The 21,920-nt window shown below is 36.8% G+C and overlaps 2 protein-coding genes across 9 annotated transcripts in view; one reads left to right on the top strand and one right to left on the bottom strand.

Annotated features, from left to right (window-relative positions):
• Positions 1-54: 54 nt before the first annotated feature.
• The window catches only part of TNFRSF17 (TNF receptor superfamily member 17), a 78,518-nt gene continuing 56,652 nt past the window's right edge, over positions 55-21,920 (top strand). For 5 of the 7 annotated variants that reach the window (XM_088801239.1, XM_088801238.1, XM_088801237.1 and 2 more), the window contains exon 1: positions 58-526. The gene's annotated coding sequence lies outside the window, so the exon portion shown is untranslated. Of the gene's footprint in view, positions 527-21,920 lie in introns of all 7 variants that reach the window. The other 2 variants (XM_088801241.1, XM_088801242.1) reach the window with 1 other exon arrangement.
• The window catches only part of GSPT1 (G1 to S phase transition 1), a 30,314-nt gene continuing 12,550 nt past the window's right edge, over positions 4,157-21,920 (bottom strand). For both annotated transcript variants that reach the window (XM_019715150.3, XM_019715151.3), the window contains exons 5-15: positions 21,745-21,778; positions 19,720-19,797; positions 18,411-18,591; positions 17,634-17,788; positions 17,380-17,520; positions 17,067-17,160; positions 16,296-16,376; positions 11,753-11,926; positions 10,813-10,902; positions 10,468-10,636; positions 4,157-8,789 (exon numbers count right to left, since the gene is read on the bottom strand). In XM_019715150.3, coding sequence (XP_019570709.2) covers positions 8,737-8,789; positions 10,468-10,636; positions 10,813-10,902; positions 11,753-11,926; positions 16,296-16,376; positions 17,067-17,160; positions 17,380-17,520; positions 17,634-17,788; positions 18,411-18,591; positions 19,720-19,797; positions 21,745-21,778 — 1,250 coding nt within the window. In that variant the 3' untranslated portion in view covers positions 4,157-8,736. The remainder of the gene's footprint in view (positions 8,790-10,467; positions 10,637-10,812; positions 10,903-11,752; positions 11,927-16,295; positions 16,377-17,066; positions 17,161-17,379; positions 17,521-17,633; positions 17,789-18,410; positions 18,592-19,719; positions 19,798-21,744; positions 21,779-21,920) is intronic.

Genomic DNA, 21,920 nt, shown 5'->3' with positions numbered 1-21,920 from the left:
TCCTGACGTCATTTCCGGGCGTCGCGCCGTAGTGCTTTGGCGGGCGCGAGCAAACTGAATGTCGTTCGCCGTGCAGTCTGAGTCTCTTCCTTGAGGCAACGACCCCTCATCTTCCCTTTTGCTCCGGGCTCCCGTGAGGCGCGAGGAGCAACCCGGTGACGTCTCGCTCTCGCTGTTCCACGAAGGAACTCGAGCAAGCGCCTGGAGGAGGCGGAGGAGGCCTGTCCACTCCTCCAGTGGGGTCACCCGCTCTCGGTGGACCCCGCCTTCGGGCAGGCGGCGTGAGACGTGCGGGCGAGCGGGGAATCCTGGCCCCACCACTTACGTGCTGGGTGATTTGGGGCGAACCACCTACGCTGTCCATGGACAGTCTCGTCGCGCGCCAGGGTGGCGGGAACCTCGCCGCAGCTAGTGAGGGTTCCGTGGAATCAGGCGTGGGAAACACCCGACACGTCGTCCCGCGCGGTGTGGGGCCCGGACGAGGAGCCAGAGCCAGCATGAGCTTCGGACGTCACAGAGGCGGGAGGTAAGAGCGTATAAACATAAACGTGCGAGCTGGGATGCGTGGGAAAGCCTCCCTCCTGCCTCACGTCCCCAGGTGGCCACTGTCACCTGTTTCTCCTGGACCTTTCCAGGGATATTCTAGGCATGTTTAGGAGCTAGTTACGCTTTTGTCTCTTAAGGGATGGTTGGTTTTAAATTTAATCTTTTTTTTTTAGCACAAATAGTAGCTTAGTATATCCATTGTTCTGCACGTTTTTTCCTCTTAATATATCTTGGAAGTTGTCCAAGTCAGTACATAATGCTTTACCTCGTCTTTTTTAAAGGGCCTAATGGCTTTTTGCCAGGCAGATAAACAACGGTTTATTTTGGAGGTTTTTGGTGGCTATTCAGGATGGTTCTAGTCTTTTTGCAACTAGCTAGGGGAACTTTGAGAGAGGAAAACATGGGAGTAGGAGGCTTTCCATGTCAGTTGTTTTTTTAAAAAAATGCTCCTTCCATGTTGCCAAAGCTGGAGAAAGGGCACACCCGCTGCTGACCTCTAATAAGGACTGTCTTTAATCAACTTGTAGAAGAAATATTCTTAAATCTTTGGTATCTACTCTCACCTGTCTAGTCTACTCTCAATCTAGTCTAAGATTGGATTAATTTTAGCACAGGATTATAAATGGTTACATGAGGCTTCGTGTATCACTGTTTTCTAGTATTGTGAAAAGAGCATTAGGGCTGTCGGATGTGTCACCTGCATTCAAGTTTGAGAACCAGACTTCTGGGCCAAGGGAATGCCATGAATTCAGGTGAAAGAGCACAGCGGTGTTTGGAAGTCGTAAGTGGCTGGATCAGGGAGGACGTGCAGAGGGGAGGACTGGGAGACAAGGCTAGAATGGTAGGTGAAGGAATTAATTATCCAGCTGAGGGCTTATACTTTGGAGAAATCATACAGATACAAGGTTTTTGAACTGGTGCTAAGGAAGAAGAGCAAGTCGTGATGAATTATGCTTTATAAAGTTAATCTGGGTGTAGTATTGGGATGGTTTAAAAAATGTGATATGCCCACACATTCTTTAATACTGAAGCGATGGACCTTCATTCCCTTCCACTTGCGTGTGGGCTGGACTTAGTGACTTACTTCTATCAAATAGAATATGGCAGAAGTGATAGGATGTAACTTCTGAGATTAGGTTATAAAAAGACTGTGGTTTCCACCCTGAGTATCCTTTTTCCCTCCATCTCTCCCTCCCTTTCTCTTTCCTTCATTCATATTACTTGCTCTGGGTGAAGTCAGCTACCATGGTCTGAGGCTAGTCAGGCAGCTTGCCGGCAACCACTTGAGCGAGCTTGGAAGTGATTGTCCCCAATCAAACCTTGAGATGACTGCAGACTCTTGAGAGAGACGCTGAGCCAGAACCATCTAACTAAGCTGCTTCCAGATTCCTGACTCATAAAAACTGTGATTGTAACTGCAGAACCAGCTCAAACTGGCGCTATCCTTTTTCTAACAAGATCCTGAGTTGCTTTTCAGAGACAGCAAACCAAAACCACAAGTCATGCAGCTGAAGCATGCGCAGAGACAATTTTGACCTCCAGTTGCTCCCAGAACCAAACTACCCTCCACCTCCCCAAACCAAAGGACTGGAACATGACTGACCAGAACTTGAACACCAAAACCCTTTCAGAAGCGAAGGGTCCATTGTTCCAGGAAGACCTGGTGCTGAAGTCCCTTACCATATCTTACCATAAATGGCAAAGTTCCAAACCTCTCCAATCAAAATCCGCCCACCAGCACTTGCAAACCAGCCTTACTTACCCCCCTAATCCCTTGAAACTCCCAACAGAAAAAATTTTTTAAAGGCAAAACAAAAACTCACCCTAAACCCTGGATCGGGAGACAGATTTGAGCCTTGTCTCCTGTCTCCTTGCTGGCAGACTTCACAATAAAACCTTTTTTCTCAAAAGCTGATGTCAGAGTTTTGGCTTCTGTGTGTGTTGGGCAGCAAGTCCGTGCTTGGTAACAATGTTTGTTATTTAAGCCACTGAATTTTGGGGTGATTTGGTACCCATCAAGAGATAATAGAAGTTTGTAGACTTCCGTCTTCAAACCCATCAACTGTGTTGACATTAGTCCTATTAGAACCTCACACCCAACAGGTCCAACCATGAACTTATCTTTCCCTCAAACCTGCTCCTCCTGTATTTTCTAAGTCATTGGTATCAACTGCCTAGTTGCCCAAGCCAGAATATGGGAGTCGTCCTTCACTCTTTTCTCCCCATCCCCCAAATTAGTCAGTAATAGTCAATAGTCTTTTTTATTCCTTTTAAATATATCTTGTATTTATCCAATTCTTTTTATCCCTCCCACCTTGCAGTGCAGGCTTTTTCCCTAATAGTCTCCTGAGTTGTCTTCTTACCTCCAGTTTTGCATCTTGTAGTCCATTCTCTGCCCTTCAGTTGGAGGGAAAATGTGATTATATGAAATCCGATCTTGTTTAACCATGTAATACTTAAATGAATTACAGTAATTGCCAGCCAGAGTAAACATAGTGCTTGTAAAGGAACAGTATAGGTAGTCATAGAGCTGACTGTGTTACAGGAAAACTAAATTATCTTGAGCCAGGTATGTGAATTATTTTTTAAAAATAATACATATGACATCTCGGAAGAAATCAAGGTAGAGTGTGCACTTCTAATGGCCATCATTCTGCATTGGGAAGCATATATTCTTCACTACAAAGCTATAGCATCCAAGGAATTGATGCTGTTTTTCTGCTTTAAGATGCATCAATAGAAAGAACTTACGTGTCTGAAACTGGTTCCATGGGCCAAGTGTACAATTCTGTATTGTCAGTTTCCTACCCACTGCAGTTATAGTGCCTATGTATGGTTTGATGTCCAAACACATTAAGAAAGTTGTTCTTTCAACAATGAACAAAATGTCTTGTGGACATGGTTGGAGATCTGGTTATTTAACAATAGAAGTGTGGGAAATGTCAAACCATTTATTTGGAACTTTATATGAACCCCTGCTTTGATAGCAAGCTTGCTCGTAAGTTTTATTCAAGCTAAGGTTCATTTAATGCCAAATATCCATTTGGGACCATATCCCACAAAGGACCAAATAATAAAACCTTGACGTGATTCCTTTTTAAGCAAGAACCCATTCTAACTCAATAAGAGTGTCTATAGGAATGTATTGCTGCCGTTCCATTAACCACTGTGTACACTGCCTGTTTATCACTAATTTCTTCTTGCTCTTGCACAGTAAAGAAGGGCAAGTACTATTTGGTCTCTTGAGCACTATTTAAAATCCTGAACATAGAGGTTTGTAGTTCTGGCAGTATTATCATTGATGTTTCCCCAACTCTGTTCACATACAACCACATACTGTGATAGTTATTTGATTTATTAAGCATGTCTAACTTCTATAGGGTTGCTGTTTGTTAAGATTCAGTCATATACACTGTACAAAGGCCTTGCATACTGTACGCAAGCAGAGCACACGTTTGTAAATTCCTTATGTGACAGCTTATTAGATCCGCCCAATAAATCTGCTGGTAGATGGTTCCAGTACTTGATACAAAAATAAAGGACTGTACAGAAAACGAACAGATGCACTCATAGTATGATACAATACAGGTGATTACAAACAGACAAATCCTTCGAAAGGGTAGTTGACAGTTTTTATTATTACAAAAGCAAATATTTTTATACTTCAGTCATTTGAGTAATTCCAAGAGCAGACTAAGTAAGGGCTTAATCCTCACACAGGCACCAGTCAGGCACAGTAGGTAGTACAAATCATGAAAGATTTCTTCACCTTGGATTCCCATAATTCCTACCTAGAACATTCTGCCGTGCTTTGGAATTAGGTTAAAAAAAAACCTCAGCAAAAGCAAATCTAATCGATTCCCTTTAATTCTGCCTTTTTTCCTTTTTTTGGAGAGCTAGGTATTAACCTTCTGTCTAGTGAAAACTGGTCACTAAATCCTGGCCTGAGAGAGAGCCACATTTCCTTTAGAACAAAAAGGTGAAACTAGCTAAACAAAGTGCGTCCATTTCTGAGAGCGCAATGTGAGTCCATAAAAGGCAGACCTTCCGAGCTCAGACCTCGGTTGCACCTAATTCATGGGCATGACCACCTGAGGAAGGCAGGCGCTCCAGCTCAGCACAAACACTCTTCCCGGGCAGCAGGAAAGGAGGTAGCCTTAGGCTGACCTCTGAAGCGTTCAGCTGGTGTGCCTGGCTGAGGGGAGCCTCAGGAAGCACAAAATGTCTTTCACCTCTGCTGCCCACAGACCTGAGGTTTCCACGGTAAATGTTAAATGGCGCAGTGGTATGTGTAACAAGGCAGAAAGACAATTATTCCAAGGGCTGCTTAAGAAATCCTGTGTAACTTTGCCTAATCAGACATGGTGCCTAGCTGCTTTCCCTTATATTGGAGAACAAAAGGTTTTAATCTCCATTTCCACACTTCCAGGGCCCTTATAACATTCCTTACTAAACAACTTGGCTAGCATATTACTGTTTGAAGGAAGCAAAGGATTACAGGATTCAAAAGTGTATTTACTGAAGGGGAGACTTAATATGTTCTAGGATACTGAAAATCAAAAATATCCTAGAGCCAAAACCATTACAAGCTGAACCAAATCTACCCTATCTGAATTCTGAAAGTAAATTGGTTCAAATGGAATCCACTGAACTACATACAGCAAAGTAAAAACATTTCCTATTCCTATGAAATCTAACGGACTGCTAAATTTAAATCTAGTCTTTTGAGTTGTGCTATGTAATTACATTTATTTAACAAGTTGCTGCCATGGCAAGATCTCTAAAGAAAGAAACAAGATCATGTATATTAGATGGCATCTGCTAGAGTCACTATGTAATTTGCTGGAGGAAATAAAAGCCTATGATTTGGAGACAAAATCGTCCCCTAAATCCTATTGATTGCCATCTACCTGACATGTCTGTGAGAGGATTAATGGCACAGTTTATTCTGATAAGGTAGGCCAACACGGAATATAACACTTAACCTACAATCAGAACTCTAGTGCTGGAACCAGAAGTTTCACAAAGGGTTTAAAGTTTGCAAGTTGCCTGATAATTAAGAGCTGTAATAGAACTGTATCTGTCCCTTGACTACCTTAAATCCCTGCCCAGCGCAATGAAGCGATGGTCCATGAAGCAGCCATCCATGGGGAAGTCCATGCCAGTGAGGAAAGGCGCCAGACTGCTGTCGTGTGGAAGCTCATCAAAGACCACGGAGGGAGTAGTCAGAACTAGTGTTCCTGAAGGCTGCCAGGGGTTTAGCTGATTGTTTTCAAAAGTTCATCATGGAAGCAGGTTTTGACCATGGATAGGGCCACCTTTTTCTTGGGCTGCAAACTTGCACCTGTTTGAAAGTATGACCCAAAATATCTGCAGCACTTCAGCTGAGAGGATGCTGGTAACTTCAATGGCATCACGTTCAAAGTCCATTCCGCATTGTAAATCAGTTCTTCAATTTATGTAACTAGCAGACAAGCATGAATTACCTTGTTACAGGAACAACTTGTACTTTTACAATTTACACAGTTTTTACATTCAATTATCACATATTTCAAGACTTTCAATCCAAAGCAAATATACATGGGCTTAATTATTCAAGAACTTCACTATTTGTTATGTAAGTTCATGGCAGTGCATACTCCGTCCAACTCTTCTGGTTTGATTTTACACATAGTTTCCCTGTATAAATCCTTTTTGAATATTAAAAACCAGGAGTAGGTACTGTATTTCCCTCCCCTTTAAATAAGGGTTAAAAATGGCAATTAACGTTTATTTCAATGATCTTAAATTCAGTTAATGAATTTAAAAAACTATAAATAACCTAGCATGAAAGTTATATAAAGAACATTATTAAAGCAAAGAAAATTGTGATTCTAACATATCTATGCTAAAGATAGAGGAAAAAATATTTAGGTCTGTAATACTCTAAATCTGTAGCCAATTACCCTGTTTTTGCATTGTCAGCCACATAAACACACTTGCACTAGCAGAAGACAGAATGACAGCAGAGGAATTTGTATTGCTTTGTCAAGGTCCAACATCTCCACACACTGCCAGTTCATTTCAGATATTTACTTCCTCATCCAAGTAAATAGCCAGTGTAGTTTAAAATGCAGCAATTTTATGAGAATACTTCTCCAAAAAACTTCAAAGCCCATAAAGCATATGGTGTTGGTTAATTTAACAGTGAGGTTTCTTTTAAATAATCTAATTATTTGCACAAATGTGCAAGAATCGATGAAATTTTTCTTTCGTAACTGCATTTATATTTACCATTTATTTTTTAGAGGTAGGTCCTTCACACTTGATACCCCTGCCCTTTTACTGTGTTGGCAACATGCACATAATATTCTAAAAGTGTAAATGTTTTCATAGCAAACATAACTAACTGGTTTTTTAAAATATGTTCAATTTAAAAATGGAAATCTTTGGAAATAATTTCAATGTGCTTGAGCTTTTAAAGATTCATTAAAATCCAAGCAATTGCTAGTATTTTGTTATTAACTTGGAAGTACAAACAGTTATGTACTGGTTAAAACTCCCACATATCCCAGAAAAATAAAAGCCCAGAGATTTGCAAAATAAAATTCAAATTTCACGCAATAGCCATGAGTGTAGTTGTAAGAAGCTACAGGACAGTAACTTTGCTTTGTTCATAGATGTAGCCTTGTTCATGAAATGAATGGGAATTCTATAGTTAAGAAAACGGTTAAATTAATTTCCAGGTTTTGTGACTGGAAATAGTTTGACTAGACTTTTTTTTGAGGAGAAAGATTACAGGGAAGGGACATGTCGTTAAATATATAATTACAAAGTATTTTATTTAGCGATAAATCACAATCTAAAAAGCCAAATCTTTGATAAATGGCAACACTCAAAATCAAAAGAGGCTTCTAATAAGCCCAGAAGTCTCTTCCATTTCCCATTTATTGTCATTAAAAATTTCAAAGTTATCCTTCAACCTAAAATCACCATAATGCTGCATTGTTTCATCCAAATCATAGTTTAACAAATTTCAACTGTATATTTAAGAAAACAGTCAATTTTAAATAGTCGAGAAAAACTTACACTGTGCTTGATTCTACTTATCACTGTTAACTTTAATATGTGCAGATTCTGATGGTTCTCAGTTCATTTAGGGCTGGATGAGATTTAACTTGAACCAGCAAGGACCATCCACCCTTAAAATCAGTGATACAAGTAGTAAACTGAGTAATTTGTAGAACTGGCACTTGCAGTTGATAACAGTTTTCATACTAGATGCATGCAGCTCTTATAAATTCTAAAGGAGGCATTTTTGCCAGGTCTCAACATGCTTTCTTTATTGTAAATTCCACTCATTTAACAAATTAATGGAATTTTCTGTAGGGGTACAATTTCATTACGCTTTACTTAATAAAAACTACAGTATGATGTTCTTTTAAAACAACTTACTGTAATTAAGAAATCTTGTCAAAATATAAATTGGCAGAAAATAATTGATAAAGACCTAATAAAGCAGTGTCACAGTTACATAAAGGTATTTAATTGTATGTATGCATTACCATCAAAAGAAGGGGTCAAACTAATTCTCTCCTTTAATACAAACTTGAATATTGTTTGTAAATGCCTCATTTAAAGTAGTGGATAGGGAAAGGGTTTAGAAAAGTCCAAGTAATAAAATGTATTCAATTACTTGGTAAAGTTAAAAAGCTAATGCAACAATTACATCCAGATAAAAAACGTTATTCAAAAGCAATTCAAATACCGAAAAGGGTTTCAAATTGAACATTTTATTAACACGGTAGTTGTGTCTTTGTAACGTGCACACACACTCGCACACTCAGAATGATCTGCCTTGGGGGGGAAAAGACTAAGTATGCCTAAGGGGAAAATGAAAAATTAAAAATTTCTGTAGGTTTTCATTATTGTAGGCAATTATGTCCACATCACTTACAAAGCTATTGCCAAGTCTGTCCAAGGAAGCAGTTTGAGAGGGGAAGAAAAAAATCTTGGGAAAAATTCAATAGTGGCATAGCAGAGCTCTCAATATGAGAAAGCTGACATAATGTGGACTTTTGCTGTGAATTTTGTCTTTGCAAAATATGGGGAGAGGTTTGTCAATGGGCAGAAAATAAGAGAAGGCGGTGTGAAGTAGGCTTTTGCAGTCAATTTTCCTCACAGTATTGTGCAGGGTCATCAAGAAAATGCTTAGTCTTTCTCTGGAACCAATTTCAGAACTTTTCCAATTGCAATGGTCTTACCTAAAAATGAAAATTAAAAACAAAAAAAAACACCTTTTCAGTAGTTGACAGCAAGGCTATGTAAGGTATTAAAGCTTATTATTTTAAATCATAAAAATAATGTTTACGATGTAAATTACTTATTAACTGGCTTTCCTACTGAAGGCATGATTTCTGATTAGGCAGTCTTAATAAGTGGGTCTTCTAAGTGGGAGAGCGGAAAAGAAGACAGACACAATTTCTTATATCAAAAACCTCTACTTGGATAAGTTAAATGTGGGACATTGGTACAATGGAGTACTATTCGGCAATATACAACACATGCTATCACCTCAAAAACATGCTAAGTGAAATAAACTAAAGACCACAAATTCTATGATTGTATTTATATGGCTCGTCAAAAAAGACCAATAAGGAGAAAAAGATGATGTGGTTGCTTAGGGCTGGGGGTAGGAGTAGGGAGTGACTGTAAATTGGTGTAAGGGCTTCTTTTTAGATATTCTAAACGTTCTAAAATTAGGATGTGACGACTGTACAGCTCTGTAAATACAATTCATTGAACTGTACACTTAAAACAGGTCAATTTCACATATGGGAATTATTTCAACAAGCTGTTAAAAAGGGCTCTCTGTCTTGTAAAAAACCTAAAAGTCAAGCGACTCTTTAGGAAAAATAATTCATGGGGTTAAGAATTCTTGCTATATTAATTTCCTCTGATTTTATCTGGTAACTAAAATTCTCACTTCGTTATATTAATAGGACAAACCGTTTGTCCCAATAACCAGTTTCACTATCATCAAGAAGAGTTTTTAAACTAAAAAAATGTAAGGCCTTTTAAATAAAATGAATACGAATACCATCTTTATACAGAATTCTCTGAACTAAGGTTCAGGGACCACATTCATCATTATATTCCCAGTGTTTATTTCCGCACAGTTCTTGCCATGCAATATATATACAGCCAATTTTTGCTGAATGGAATTGGAACTAACATGTGAATTGACTATTCCATATTCCAACTGAACGATAAAGTTTTACGTAAAATTTTCCAGTCTTAAAAATAGTTATCTAAGTTGACAATCCATAGAGAAATGTTTAATAAAAATCATTTTGTTTTCATGATACCAAAGAATTTCATGGCCGCCAAGATAGAAAATTACAGCTGTTTGAATTCACTCAGAGGTAGGCAGAAATGGAAACATACACACATGAATATTAAACCTCTAAAAATAGGTGTTAAAAGACTATCAATCTATGTATCCCTTTTATTTCCACCCCCATATGAGTGTAGTGAATTTATCATATTTGATTTTACAATGATTTCTTCTGACTACAAAAATAACAAGATGTATATCTCAGATCCTTGCTTAGCAAAATCTTGAAAGGGTAAGATAGGCTTTAATCACACACATTACAAAGGATTTCATCACAGAAATGTCTTTTTTAGTAAATAAATGACTCTCGAAACCAATTATTTAGGAAATATCAAAACTCTTCCTCCAGAGCATTACTGCTAACATGTATGGTTAATTCTGTCTGCTGTTCAATGCATTTAATTCATATTTATTATATGACTATATATTATAGAATATGCATCCAAGTTCTCTATAAACTAGCTGTAATGTGCACTATACTTGGATGAAAATTACCAAAGCTGAGCATCTTAGATACATGACACGACATCGATGTAAAGGCTTACCCTCATCTCTTAAGGTAAATCGACCCATCTGAGGGAAGTCTTTAAAGGTCTCAAGGCAGATGGTTCCTGCTGTCCTTAAGCGAGCAATGCATACTTGATCTTGTTTCACAAAACGGGGTCGAGTCTTACTTTTTTCTCCTGATTTCTTGTCTACCAAGCAAATTAAGGCCTATCCAAGAAAAAAGGATGAGAAGACATGAGAATAATGGCAAAGAAAATAATCTTTAAATTAAGAATAGGAGTGCAAATAAGAGTACATCACTATTGCCAATCAGAAATTATCCCGATTATCACGAAATGGTCTTAAAACACACAAACAAAAACTCCAATTATCTTAAAACTTACTGTTATTTCGACTTCCTCAATGCAGGTATGAATATGCAGCACTGCATTATAACCCGGGCAGATGATGGATTTGTGCTCTATAATCACTATCTGTCAAACAAACAAAAAGATTCACATCTTTATCTGTAGGGCAAAGGAAGAGCTGAATGTGCTCAAGTGCCATATAGTATCACAAGAAGGAGTAACTCACCATCTTACGCCAACTTATTTTTGTGTTAGAAGTGACAGGTCAGGTTTCCTGACCTCGAAGCATGAACTCTGATATCCTTACCCTACTCATCTCCTTGGCGAGTGCCCAGTCGAACTTTAAAAACATAGCAGGCAGACTTTCTTCTCTGGGAAGGCTTTCCTTTATACATCTCCCAAGTAAGTTAACCACTACTGCTCATATGCTACTGGGGTTTTGCCCTCCTAGATATGAAATTATAGTTTTATCCATTTCTCAATATCCAAGGTCCAATATCCAAGGTCCAAAAAGTATCTGGCATCTAAATCTAACTTGATTAGTTGTCATACCTTGTAACAACTCAAAAATTCTGAGAGCTACACCAGTCATTTACTCTTGTCACTGTCCTGGGGAGGTCAGGTTGCAAATAACATGGAGAAATTGTGCATGTTTTCCTGTCTGGAAAGTTATTTGCCCTGAATGAGCAAACTATGACTTCCAAGGCAATGTGTTCTACTTCAGGTGAAAGACACTGAGCAAAATATAAGTAGTGATAAATATAAACAGGAGATCAAAAATAAAAAGGAACTTACAAAGAATACTACCTACCCCAGTAAGACCTTGTACCACCTTGAAGACCTAATGTTTGCAAGATGTACATCATGGCTGTTGTGACATATGTGATCATATGGCACGTCACCCGTAATCAGGACAAAGAATATTTAAATTCTAATTTCATTTAGAGAGTAAAGATCACTAAGACAACTGGCTTACCTGGGCATCAAATGTGCGTCCAGAATGACAAAGATTATTAGGATCACAAAGTATGAATCCTGGAAGAATCTCCTCTTCTTCAATTCCTTTCAGTCTGATTTTGAGGTTTTCACCTGGGGCTACAGAATCAGTTTCTACATCATCCGAAAGGATTCCAAGAACTTCCACGTTGTGCTTAAAAAGAAACCAAGATGGAGGTTTTCCGACAGTCACTGCATTATAGCTCATAAAACGACCTGTTTGCTGAGTGGTTACACGTCACATTTCTCTGTGCTTGTTGATTAGCCAAAATACTTACTACATTTGTATGACATGAACTTAATGAAAAATCATATCCTAGAAGTACAACTGCCAATTAAAACATTAATTTGTCATCTTTCAATAGCATATCCTAATAATTTCCAAATAGAACATTATATAATCTAGCATTTGCCTTTTCAACTTTTTCAAAATTAAAACATTAAGTTTATATGGTTTTTTAACTTTATATAGATACAATTTTTATTACGGAGTTTCCAGGATTTAATAGACATAGCTTCCATTACTTATCACTACCCAAGAATGTACATTTCAGAAGGGTATACATCTCAGAAGTAATTTGAACAATTATGTTTAAAAAGCATATTGACTGTTTAATGGTACAAGGTTTCATTTTGGGGTGATAAACTGTTGTTGCACAATACTGTGAATGTACTAAATGCTATTAATGATAAATTTTGTCTTTTACAATAATTTCTTTAGGAACCATATAGATGGGGAAAATGTTAGAAGCAATACCCACAAGTATTCCCTTATTTTACTCCACTTCTGCCCTTGGTGATAATTTACATTTTTAAAACACATACCAGAAAACAACACAGCCTTCAAGACAAAATGAGCTATCTCATGACGGTAAATGAACTGTGGAGAATGCAGCAGCATTATATGCCGTATCAGAATTCTACAAACTGTCACTTGCTAAGCTCTAGTAGCTTTACCCCTCTCCCCAGTAATGGTTTTCTTTTCCAAAAGGTAACTTCTACCTTAATGATACCTGTTTATTGTTTTATTGGAATTCATTCAAGAAGTGAAACAGCAGTATTTGTTAGGTAAATTCTTTACAGCAACAGGACAAAGGGGTAGAAACTTAACAGTTCTATCATATACAAACTAAACAAGTACTGTTTTTTGCTCAAGTAATCCAACACAACAATCCTTTCTCTGCAGATATGGCCTTTTTTTATGGCTAAACACAATAGCATTAGTATGAGATTAAGTTAATCCATAGTTATCAAAAATTAAGGTTGAGACCAACAACTTCTCTTACTTATGAAAGGTATTCAAGATAACAACTTTCCCATCCTCTCTAGAGATCCAACACGTAGCTGTACAAGGAGTGATTTTAGGCTACACTGAAGCAATTTGATAGGGACACATGTTACTATTTCTAAGGAAAGGAGTACCTGCAACTGTCTTCATGACGTCCCTGTCTTTTCTGAGATGACTGCGGTACGGTACCCTGTCTCAGTTCAAAAAGTTTTGGACCCAAGTCTGCGATTTGTCTGACATTCCTACAGCATACGATCTTAAATGTTTCAGCCCACGTCCCTAATAATGTACGAGCTTTAAGTTTATACAGATATCCTTGAGTATCTCAGCTTCTCAGAAATGAGCATTCAGATTACTGCGCTGAAGGAGGGAAAAGACACTTTGCACTAAACTTGCAGATTTAGTTACCTCAACTTTTATATTTCTGTGTACAAACTCAGAGCCATTGGATTTGTAAATATCAGAGCAACATTCAGAAATTCCATCACACAAGATAGTGTTTTATCTTCCAACATCACATCTTTTGCTTCACCTTCCTACTACAGCCCAGCATAGGAAGTAGAGGAGGGATGCGGGTATTAGAACCATAGGCTTCCAAGGACTCCTTTTAAGAACCAAGAGTTAACAAGTCAGCAACCTAGAAAAGCTCTAAATACCAATCTGTACCTTAGAACAATTTTGTAAAATATCAAAGTAAAAAATGATCAATTTTTAATTTTACTCATTAACTTTTCAAATAATTTTTAAATACTGGGGTAGAATACAGAACATAAAATTTACTATCTTAAACATTTTCGTCAGTCCAGTAGTATTGAATACACGCTGTTATGCAATCAATTTTCAGAACTCTGAAATCTTTTAATCTTGCAAAATTGAAACTCTGTACCATTAAACAACAACTCCCCATTCCTCCCTCCCCCAGCCCCGGCAACCACCATTCTACTTTCTGTCTCTATGGTATTTTACTACTGTAGGTACCTCACAGAAGTGGAATCATGTATGCATCTTTTTGTGACTGGTTTATTACACGGAGCATCATGTCCTTAAGATTCATCCATGCTGTCGCATGTGTCAGAATTTCCTTCTTTTCTAAGATTGAATATTCCACTGTACGTATGTGCATTTTGCTTATCCATTCATCCACTGATGGATGACATTTGCTTCCACCTTTTGGCTACTGTGAACAATGCTGTTATGAACATGAGTGTACAAATATTTCTATGAGGCCCTACTTTCCATTTTGGGGGTTATATACCCAGAAGTGGAACTTCTGGATTATACGGTAATTCTATGTTTTAGTTTCTTATGGAACTGCCACATTGTTTTCCACAGCAGCTGCCCAATTTTATATTCTTGCCAACAGTGTACAAGGCTTCCAATTTTTTCACATCCTCTCGAACATTTGTTATTTTCTGTTTTTTTCATAGCAGCCATCCTGATGGGTGTGAAATGTTACCACATTTCGTTTTTCATTTACATTTTCCTAATGATTAATGATGTGGAGCATTTTTCATGTGCTTTTTGGCCATTTGTACGTCTTTGTTGGAGAAAAGGCTATTTAAGTCCTTTGTTCGTGTTTTTAGTCAGGTTTTTTTGTTGAGTTGTAAGGAGTTCTTTATATATTCTGCATATTAACCTCTTATCAGATTTATAATATGCAATTATTTTTCCCATTCCATATGTTGCCTACCCATTAATTTTCAAATGTAAAATAATCTGGTATCTGTATCTTTTAAAATATTTAACTCTGTTCCAGAGACTCAGGAGGACCAAAGTGAACTGAGTAAATTTTTAAGGCTCACTTAGCCACAGGATATACGACACCTGCCCAGTAATCAGTATAAAGTGACAGCTTCCACAGAAAACAGGCACTTCGTCTGTAACTACCATGTTTCCCTGAAAATAAGACCGGGTCTTATATTTATTTTTGCTCCAAAAGATGCATTAGGGCTTATTTCATATTATGAACATCCTGAAAAATCATGTTAGGGCTTATTTCCCTAGCACGGTAGTAAGTTAAAGCCCCTCCCCTATACTTACGGCCCCCATATTAAGTTTACTTGCCTGTACTGAATTGTACTTCTTTCTATTGCAGTAAATACTCATCATAAAACTTATCTTTTAAAATCATTTTACATTGTACAATTCAGTGGCATCTAGTACATTCATGTTGTACAACCATCACTACTATCTAGTTCTAAAACATCACCACCCCAAAAGGAACCCCCCATTCTCCCTCCCTCAACCCCTTGCAACTACCAATCCCCCTTCCGTCTCCATGGAGCAAACTGCACTTCTGTGACTGCTCTGCAGACAAAACCGACCCATTATTTTCATTCAGTTGTCACTGACCTTCAAGTTGCAGAGTTAATGATCTTACAACAAGTAGGCTTTCAAGTAGAAACACTTTAGAACAAAGATACCGTGGTAGGGTACGCTAATCTCCAATGCATGAGGCATCAGGACCTCCAAAGTATAATTTGTAAGGTGCCAATTATACCTCAACACTATACTGGTAATGGGTACTTTTTCTAATTCACTGCGCCTGAAATTGAAAATGTCACTGAAATCTAATACTCCTGGAGTTTCTGATGATTCAGGTGTTTTCCTATATAAGCAACATCTTTGGAGTTGTTAGAGAAGCCCTCTCTGGAAAACAGGTAACAGTTTCTTAGTAACACGTCATCTGCAAATATCACCAAGTAAGCAGTCAGAAATAAGACAAAGGAATAATTCATGGAGATTTTGCATGTTTTACTAAAACCCTCTCCAATGATGAAATCACAGTAAGGTAGGAAAGAGTCAAAAAACCCATTTATGAGAAAGGCAAACCTTTTTCTCTTAAAACAAATTAGGAACATAGCTTAGACACATTATTTTATAGTGTCCAAAGAAAGAAAAAGAAAGCTAACTATAGCGTGATTAAAGCTGCATTTTCATCCCAGGCCACTTATTATACTAACCCACCAGTGTGTTAGCGGAAACAACGCACTTAACCACTCCAGATCTCTACTTCTCATAAAATCATGGACTTGAAGTTCTCATGGGGCATCTTTTAGCTCTAACATGTTGTTGATACTGACCTCTCCCCATTTGTTAATGAATAACCCCACATATTCTTTCTTAAATTTTGTACTTGACATTAGTAAAATCCCTGAGCTTTTTAAAAGTTCTGGCCGCTTGCTAGTATTTTCAAGAGAAAAATTAAACAGGAAAGAGCACTACAGATTCTTACCTTGTTTGGCATCATCACAAGCTGCTGGCCTTTACAAATGGATCCTGATTCCAGCTTTCCCAGAACCACAGTGCCCATATCCTATTGAAATTGAAAGTGAATAATCAAGTTTCAGATTTTCATTACCACTCCACAACAGTTCAACCCAAAGTGAAATCTTGAGAGCTTATTCACAAAAGAAAATCACTAGATCACGTGGTAGAATCCTTAGAATTAATCTTCAATACAGGATCGCTAACAAATACTCTAATATTTGTGTCATAAGCATATGCACAATTATAAAACTTTAGCATGGAGCTAATGAAAGAATAAAGTATTTGAGGGGGGCAAAACATTATATATTGATATTGCAAAACTTAAAAAATCAAGTTGAAAATCCAGCTAAAAATAATGACAACTATTTTTTAAAGACTAACATTCAGTGTTGGTGAGGCTATGGGAACCCAGCACTCACTGCTGGTGGCAGTGAGTCAGCACAGTATGTTGGAAGGCTATTTGTTACTAGGCATCAACTTGAATGTGCGAATCCTTGGAGGCCAGCAGTTTTACTTGTATGAATTGCTCTCTAAAACATAATCATTGTTGGCTCACTGGGGAACAGCTGAAATAATTTAAGCTGGTTGAATAAATTATGGTCCAGCTATATCACTAAATGATACATAGCCATTAAAAAGAGACATCTGTGTTACGTTATTAAAGTTGTTTCATAATTTAAAACAAAACACAACATTTCACCACCCATAAAACCCAGTTTCTTGAACATTTGGGTACCTTGTACTTATCCACAATTGGCAGCCTGATTGGTCCATCAACTGATCTATTGAAGTTTGGCAAATTATCCAGATATGGAATAAATGGTAATCCACTGAGAACACAACAACAGCCATTAAAGAGAGGCAACATAAATATCAAAATTTTTAGAAGTTACATGACTAACTTTATACAAAAAATGTGGTTATTACAATTTTCATTCTATGCAATGTTTAAATGTCCTGGTGTTTTTAAAGCCATGTTTACAGTCAATATTTTCTTAAATTACTTATTAAGAAGTAAACTGTTTTTTAAAGGAAAAAAGGTTACTTACATGTACCAAGGACAGAAATCTGACTGCTCTTTAAGATTTGCTCCAGTCAGTCCTGAGCAGGGCATAAAGTGGATGTCCTTTTTGGGATTGAAGCCAACTTTTTTCAAAAATGGCACTAGTTTCTCTTTACATTCTTCATATCTATGAATATTTGTAAACAATTCAATTATAATGTAAAGCAATTGAACTCTAGTTTCATCATTAAACAAATTAGTTACGTATGTATAAAAACCCAGTAAGACATCTGAGTTTACCTCTCGTTGCTCCAATTCACTGTCGGGTCATCCATCTTATTAATGAGCACAATTAAGTGTTTTACACCTGCTGTCTTTGCCAACATTGCATGTTCTCTTGTCTGTCCTCCTTTTTCAAATCCAGTTTCAAACTCTCCTTTCCTGGCTGAGATTACCTAGTCCAAGAAATCAAATAATTTATTCTTACACATTCAGGCACACCCTTCTAGCAGGAAAACATCTTTCCTTTCTGTTTTACCAGAAATTTTCTGTAAGAATGTTTATAACATACATGAGTTATAACATACATGCTTTTGAGTATCGCCAACAGTGTCTAAATGGTTTAAAATTTCAGTAAATGTTTCTTCTGATCCCCCAATTTTCCAAAGTTTAGTATACCTGTACATTTTGCAATTCAAACATGTATGTGATTCAGTGCCAGTACACTGACCAAAAGGAAAACAACTGTAAAATGACAGAAGGCACCAAGAAAATATCATTTCTCACTCATTTTTGTACCCAGTACCTATTAGTGGGCTTGGCATTTAGTGGACACTAAGTTCTGACACAGTAATGGATAATAGCAATGGCAGAGGAAAGTTGAAGCATACTTTCATAAGTAAATCAAATTATAAAGATTTCTTGAACAGATCAGTGAGACAAAAGTGAAAGTTGTGACCGTATATATTACAGTTCACCACAACCTAAATTCTAGCTTTTAGAAGGTAAATTCAAATATTTAAAATTGAAATGGGGCTGCTAACAAATACAAAGTTGAACTGGAAATGTCTTTCTTACCAGTACAGCCAAATCAGCTTGAGAAGCACCACCAATCATATTTGGGACAAAACTCTTGTGGCCAGGGGCATCTAGAATGGTGAAATGCTTTTTTTCTGTTTCAAAGTAGGCACGACCCACTTCTACTGTTTTACCCTTGTCTCGTTCTTCCTGATTTGTGTCTAAGGCCCATGACAAGTACCTGAAATAATTTTAAAATAAGAATAATATTGATAAGGACACGAGAATTTTAAAGAGATGCTTCTATGATTAAAGGTGTAATCGATGACATCCAGCTTTATGTCCATCATACAACATTTAAATCAGGAACAGGACTGGGGAGAAATGAAAATTAATTGACTAAAACTTGTGTTGTTGTGATTCAAACATATATCCAGTCAACTACATATTCTAGAAGCAAACATTGTGTATTAAAATAAGCTGACAACACACACAGAAGACTAGTTAGTACCAATGCCATTATCATCATGAGTTAAGTAGTAAGTTCCTTTATATGTCATTTCATAACCACCTGGCACAAAGTATAACACAAATAATGTCTGTCTAAGGATATTTTTCAAAAGTGAAGGCCACTAACCTGGTATTGGGAGCAATAGTTACTTGCTAAAAATTATTTCAATATTACTTTGCCATGTAAAAATTACTTATATAAGTTCAAACCATCCATAATAATAGGGGTTAATTTAGATCGCCTCATCTGTATTTCTCTGTATATAATCCATTTTTTGGTATAATATTATTAGAGGATTTTCCCCCTTAATGGAACACTATAATAAAAAAAAAACACAATCAATGTCCCATTAGGATAAAACTTGTTAACTTTTTAAAAATAAAACAGATAAGGCTAGAAAAAAGAAAAAAGCTGACCTTTTTTATCACCAGTCTAGGCAACCACTGTCAATAATTCCTTCCGTTCTTTTTTCTTTCTAGTGTTTATTTATATAATGATCATATCCTAAGTACTATTATGTTTCCTGCCTTCTCTCCAAATTCCACTGTAACACCAGTTCTACTCCTGGTTACTATGAAGTCCATAAATGCAATTTTTAAGTGGTTAGGTAATGGCCCGATTAAATGGATGGTTTATAATTTATTCAACAAATTTCCTGTTACTGGATGTTTCCAAATTTCTCTGTGAGTTTTGAAATCATCAGGAAATGATCTACTGTGTAGTATGAGGGGAAAGGAAACTTTTCCTTTGTTAAGACACCATTTTAGACATCAAGAACTTTTAGTAGACTACAAAAGCATTAAGTCGGCAGTGTTTCCTTAAAAGTAATTTATAGGGTCATAAAAGTTTACTATATACCAAGTTTCTCTGTTTTTTTCTTTAGCTTCTCTTTCATATTTCTCAAGCGTCCGTTTGTCAACCATTCCAGTCAAATACCTAAAAGTGTTTAAAGAAAAAAGAAGTAAACAATTACTCAATGAAATTAGGAAAACTTTAAAGCACTCGGGGGGAATTTCAACTCCAGAAAACAGCTATTTTAAAGTAAAGGTACCTCAGGTAGATGCTTAAATCAGGAAGTTTCAGTAGAAAAGATATTTGCATAGTCTCAAATTAAGTCCCACAAAATAAAGAAGAAAAAATAATAACCTTACAGTAGAGAATCCTGGTAGAGAGCACCTCACCAAGTAATTATGGCTAATATTACCAATAATAAAAAAACATACCGAATACTGACATCATTTACCCCGATAGGAGGCCCTGAGAAGAGCACAACATATCTTCTGTGATATTCTTGCCCCAAATGACTAACCTCAATCTAATTGTAAAAAACATCAGTCAACCCAAATTGAAATATAGCTTTTAAGTGAATAGCATTCTTCAAATTATAATGGTCATGAAAGGTAAGACTGAGGAAATGTCGCGAATTGGGTAAGATTAAGGAGACAAAACAACTAAATGCAAAATGGAATTCTAGAACAGAAAAACGTTAGTGCGTAAACTGGTGAAATTCAAGTAAGATCTATAGTGTAGTTTACTGTAGCAATGTTAACTTCCTAGTTTTGATGACTGCAGCATGGTTATGTACCGTGTTATCATTGGGGTAGGCTGAATGAAAGGTGTTCGGGAATTCTGTACCGTTTCAGCAACCTTTTTGTAAGTCTAAAATTATTTCAGAATAAAAGTTTTTTAAAAAGCAAATGTAAACACTCTAAAAAGAAAATGATTCCAATAGTGTCCAGGCAATTAAATTTTACCAATACAGTTCAATATTTAATATTTTACAAATATTATTCTTCAAAGTGAAATTATTTTAGCATAATTCCTTAGTAATTCCAGTTCTTGCTTTCATCTCTGTGCTTTCTGTGTAGTCACCTACAATGCATGTTTCTAACCATTTGAATGTAGAATCCCAGTGAAATACCAATGAAAATTATAGCCCATAAGCAAAAAATATACATTCTTCTATAACACAAGGTCAAATGGGTCTGACACTTGCATCCATAGAGCCTTAGGTAAGGATCCGTTTAATAGCCTGCTTTAGGGTCGTTGGGGAAATCTTCAGAAGTGAGAATTGGCAAGATCACCAGTCAAGATTATTTAACAAGGCAAGACAATGGTGATATACCCTTCTAGATCCTCTGGCTACACTGTTTGAAAAAATGGGTCTCATTTGGAGTGATTAAATATTTAGGACCTTTTAATAAAAAAGATTTTTTTTTTTTAAAGAGGGCGCAGCTCATGGTGGCCAGTGTGGGGATTGAATTGGCAATCTTGGTGGTATTAGCACCACGCTCTAACCAACTGAACTAACCGGCCACCCCTAAAAAGATTTTTCAATACTAGAATATGTATTACTGAAAGCCAACCATGGTGTTTTCATATCTCGATAGCTTCTATAATATAAAAAAACACCTTAGTATGTTAGCCAGAGTACCTGTTTTTGATTAAATCCACATAAACTTGAGTTGATGAATGAGGAAAAACCAGTTCCCCCCATGCACAAGATTTAAAAGCTGGTTTCAGTATTCCTGAGAAAATTATATTCAAAGACTAAGATTTCCTATAAGCTAGGGTTCTATATTAGTTTTTATAAAAAGCATAAAAGACAGCTTTCAGAACTATATTTAATATTACATGACAGTCTGACAGTGCTAACAAAAGAATTTTAGTGAAAGCCTACAATCCATCAGAAAATACTAAGAATGATCACATTATAAAAATTATTCCTTAACATCAGCCTTCCTTACAGTTAATGTCATTTTATTATTGTTTTTAACTTGGGGTTACCCGTTTTATCTCCTTTGCATGATTTTATGAATGTTTACAATGCCCAAAATTCCTTCAATCCAGTTAATTATTGTTTAACAAAAAATACAGACTTACATAATTTGCCCTCCGATGGTTGACTTGCCAGCATCTGAAAGTAACAACATCATCAACAACATGCAAAACGTAGGTGTCAAAATATTTTTAAAAACCAACCACTATATACATTAACACACTAAAGATATGGTTTAGTATATATAATTAAATCTTGCAAAAGCAACTAAAATTAAAGA

Source organism: Rhinolophus sinicus, chromosome 10, assembly GCF_057876585.1.
Source record: "Rhinolophus sinicus isolate RSI-liver-muscle chromosome 10, RSI-T2T, whole genome shotgun sequence".
Lineage (NCBI taxonomy): Eukaryota > Metazoa > Chordata > Mammalia > Chiroptera > Rhinolophidae > Rhinolophus > Rhinolophus sinicus.
This window is presented reverse-complemented; position numbering and strand designations above follow the sequence as displayed.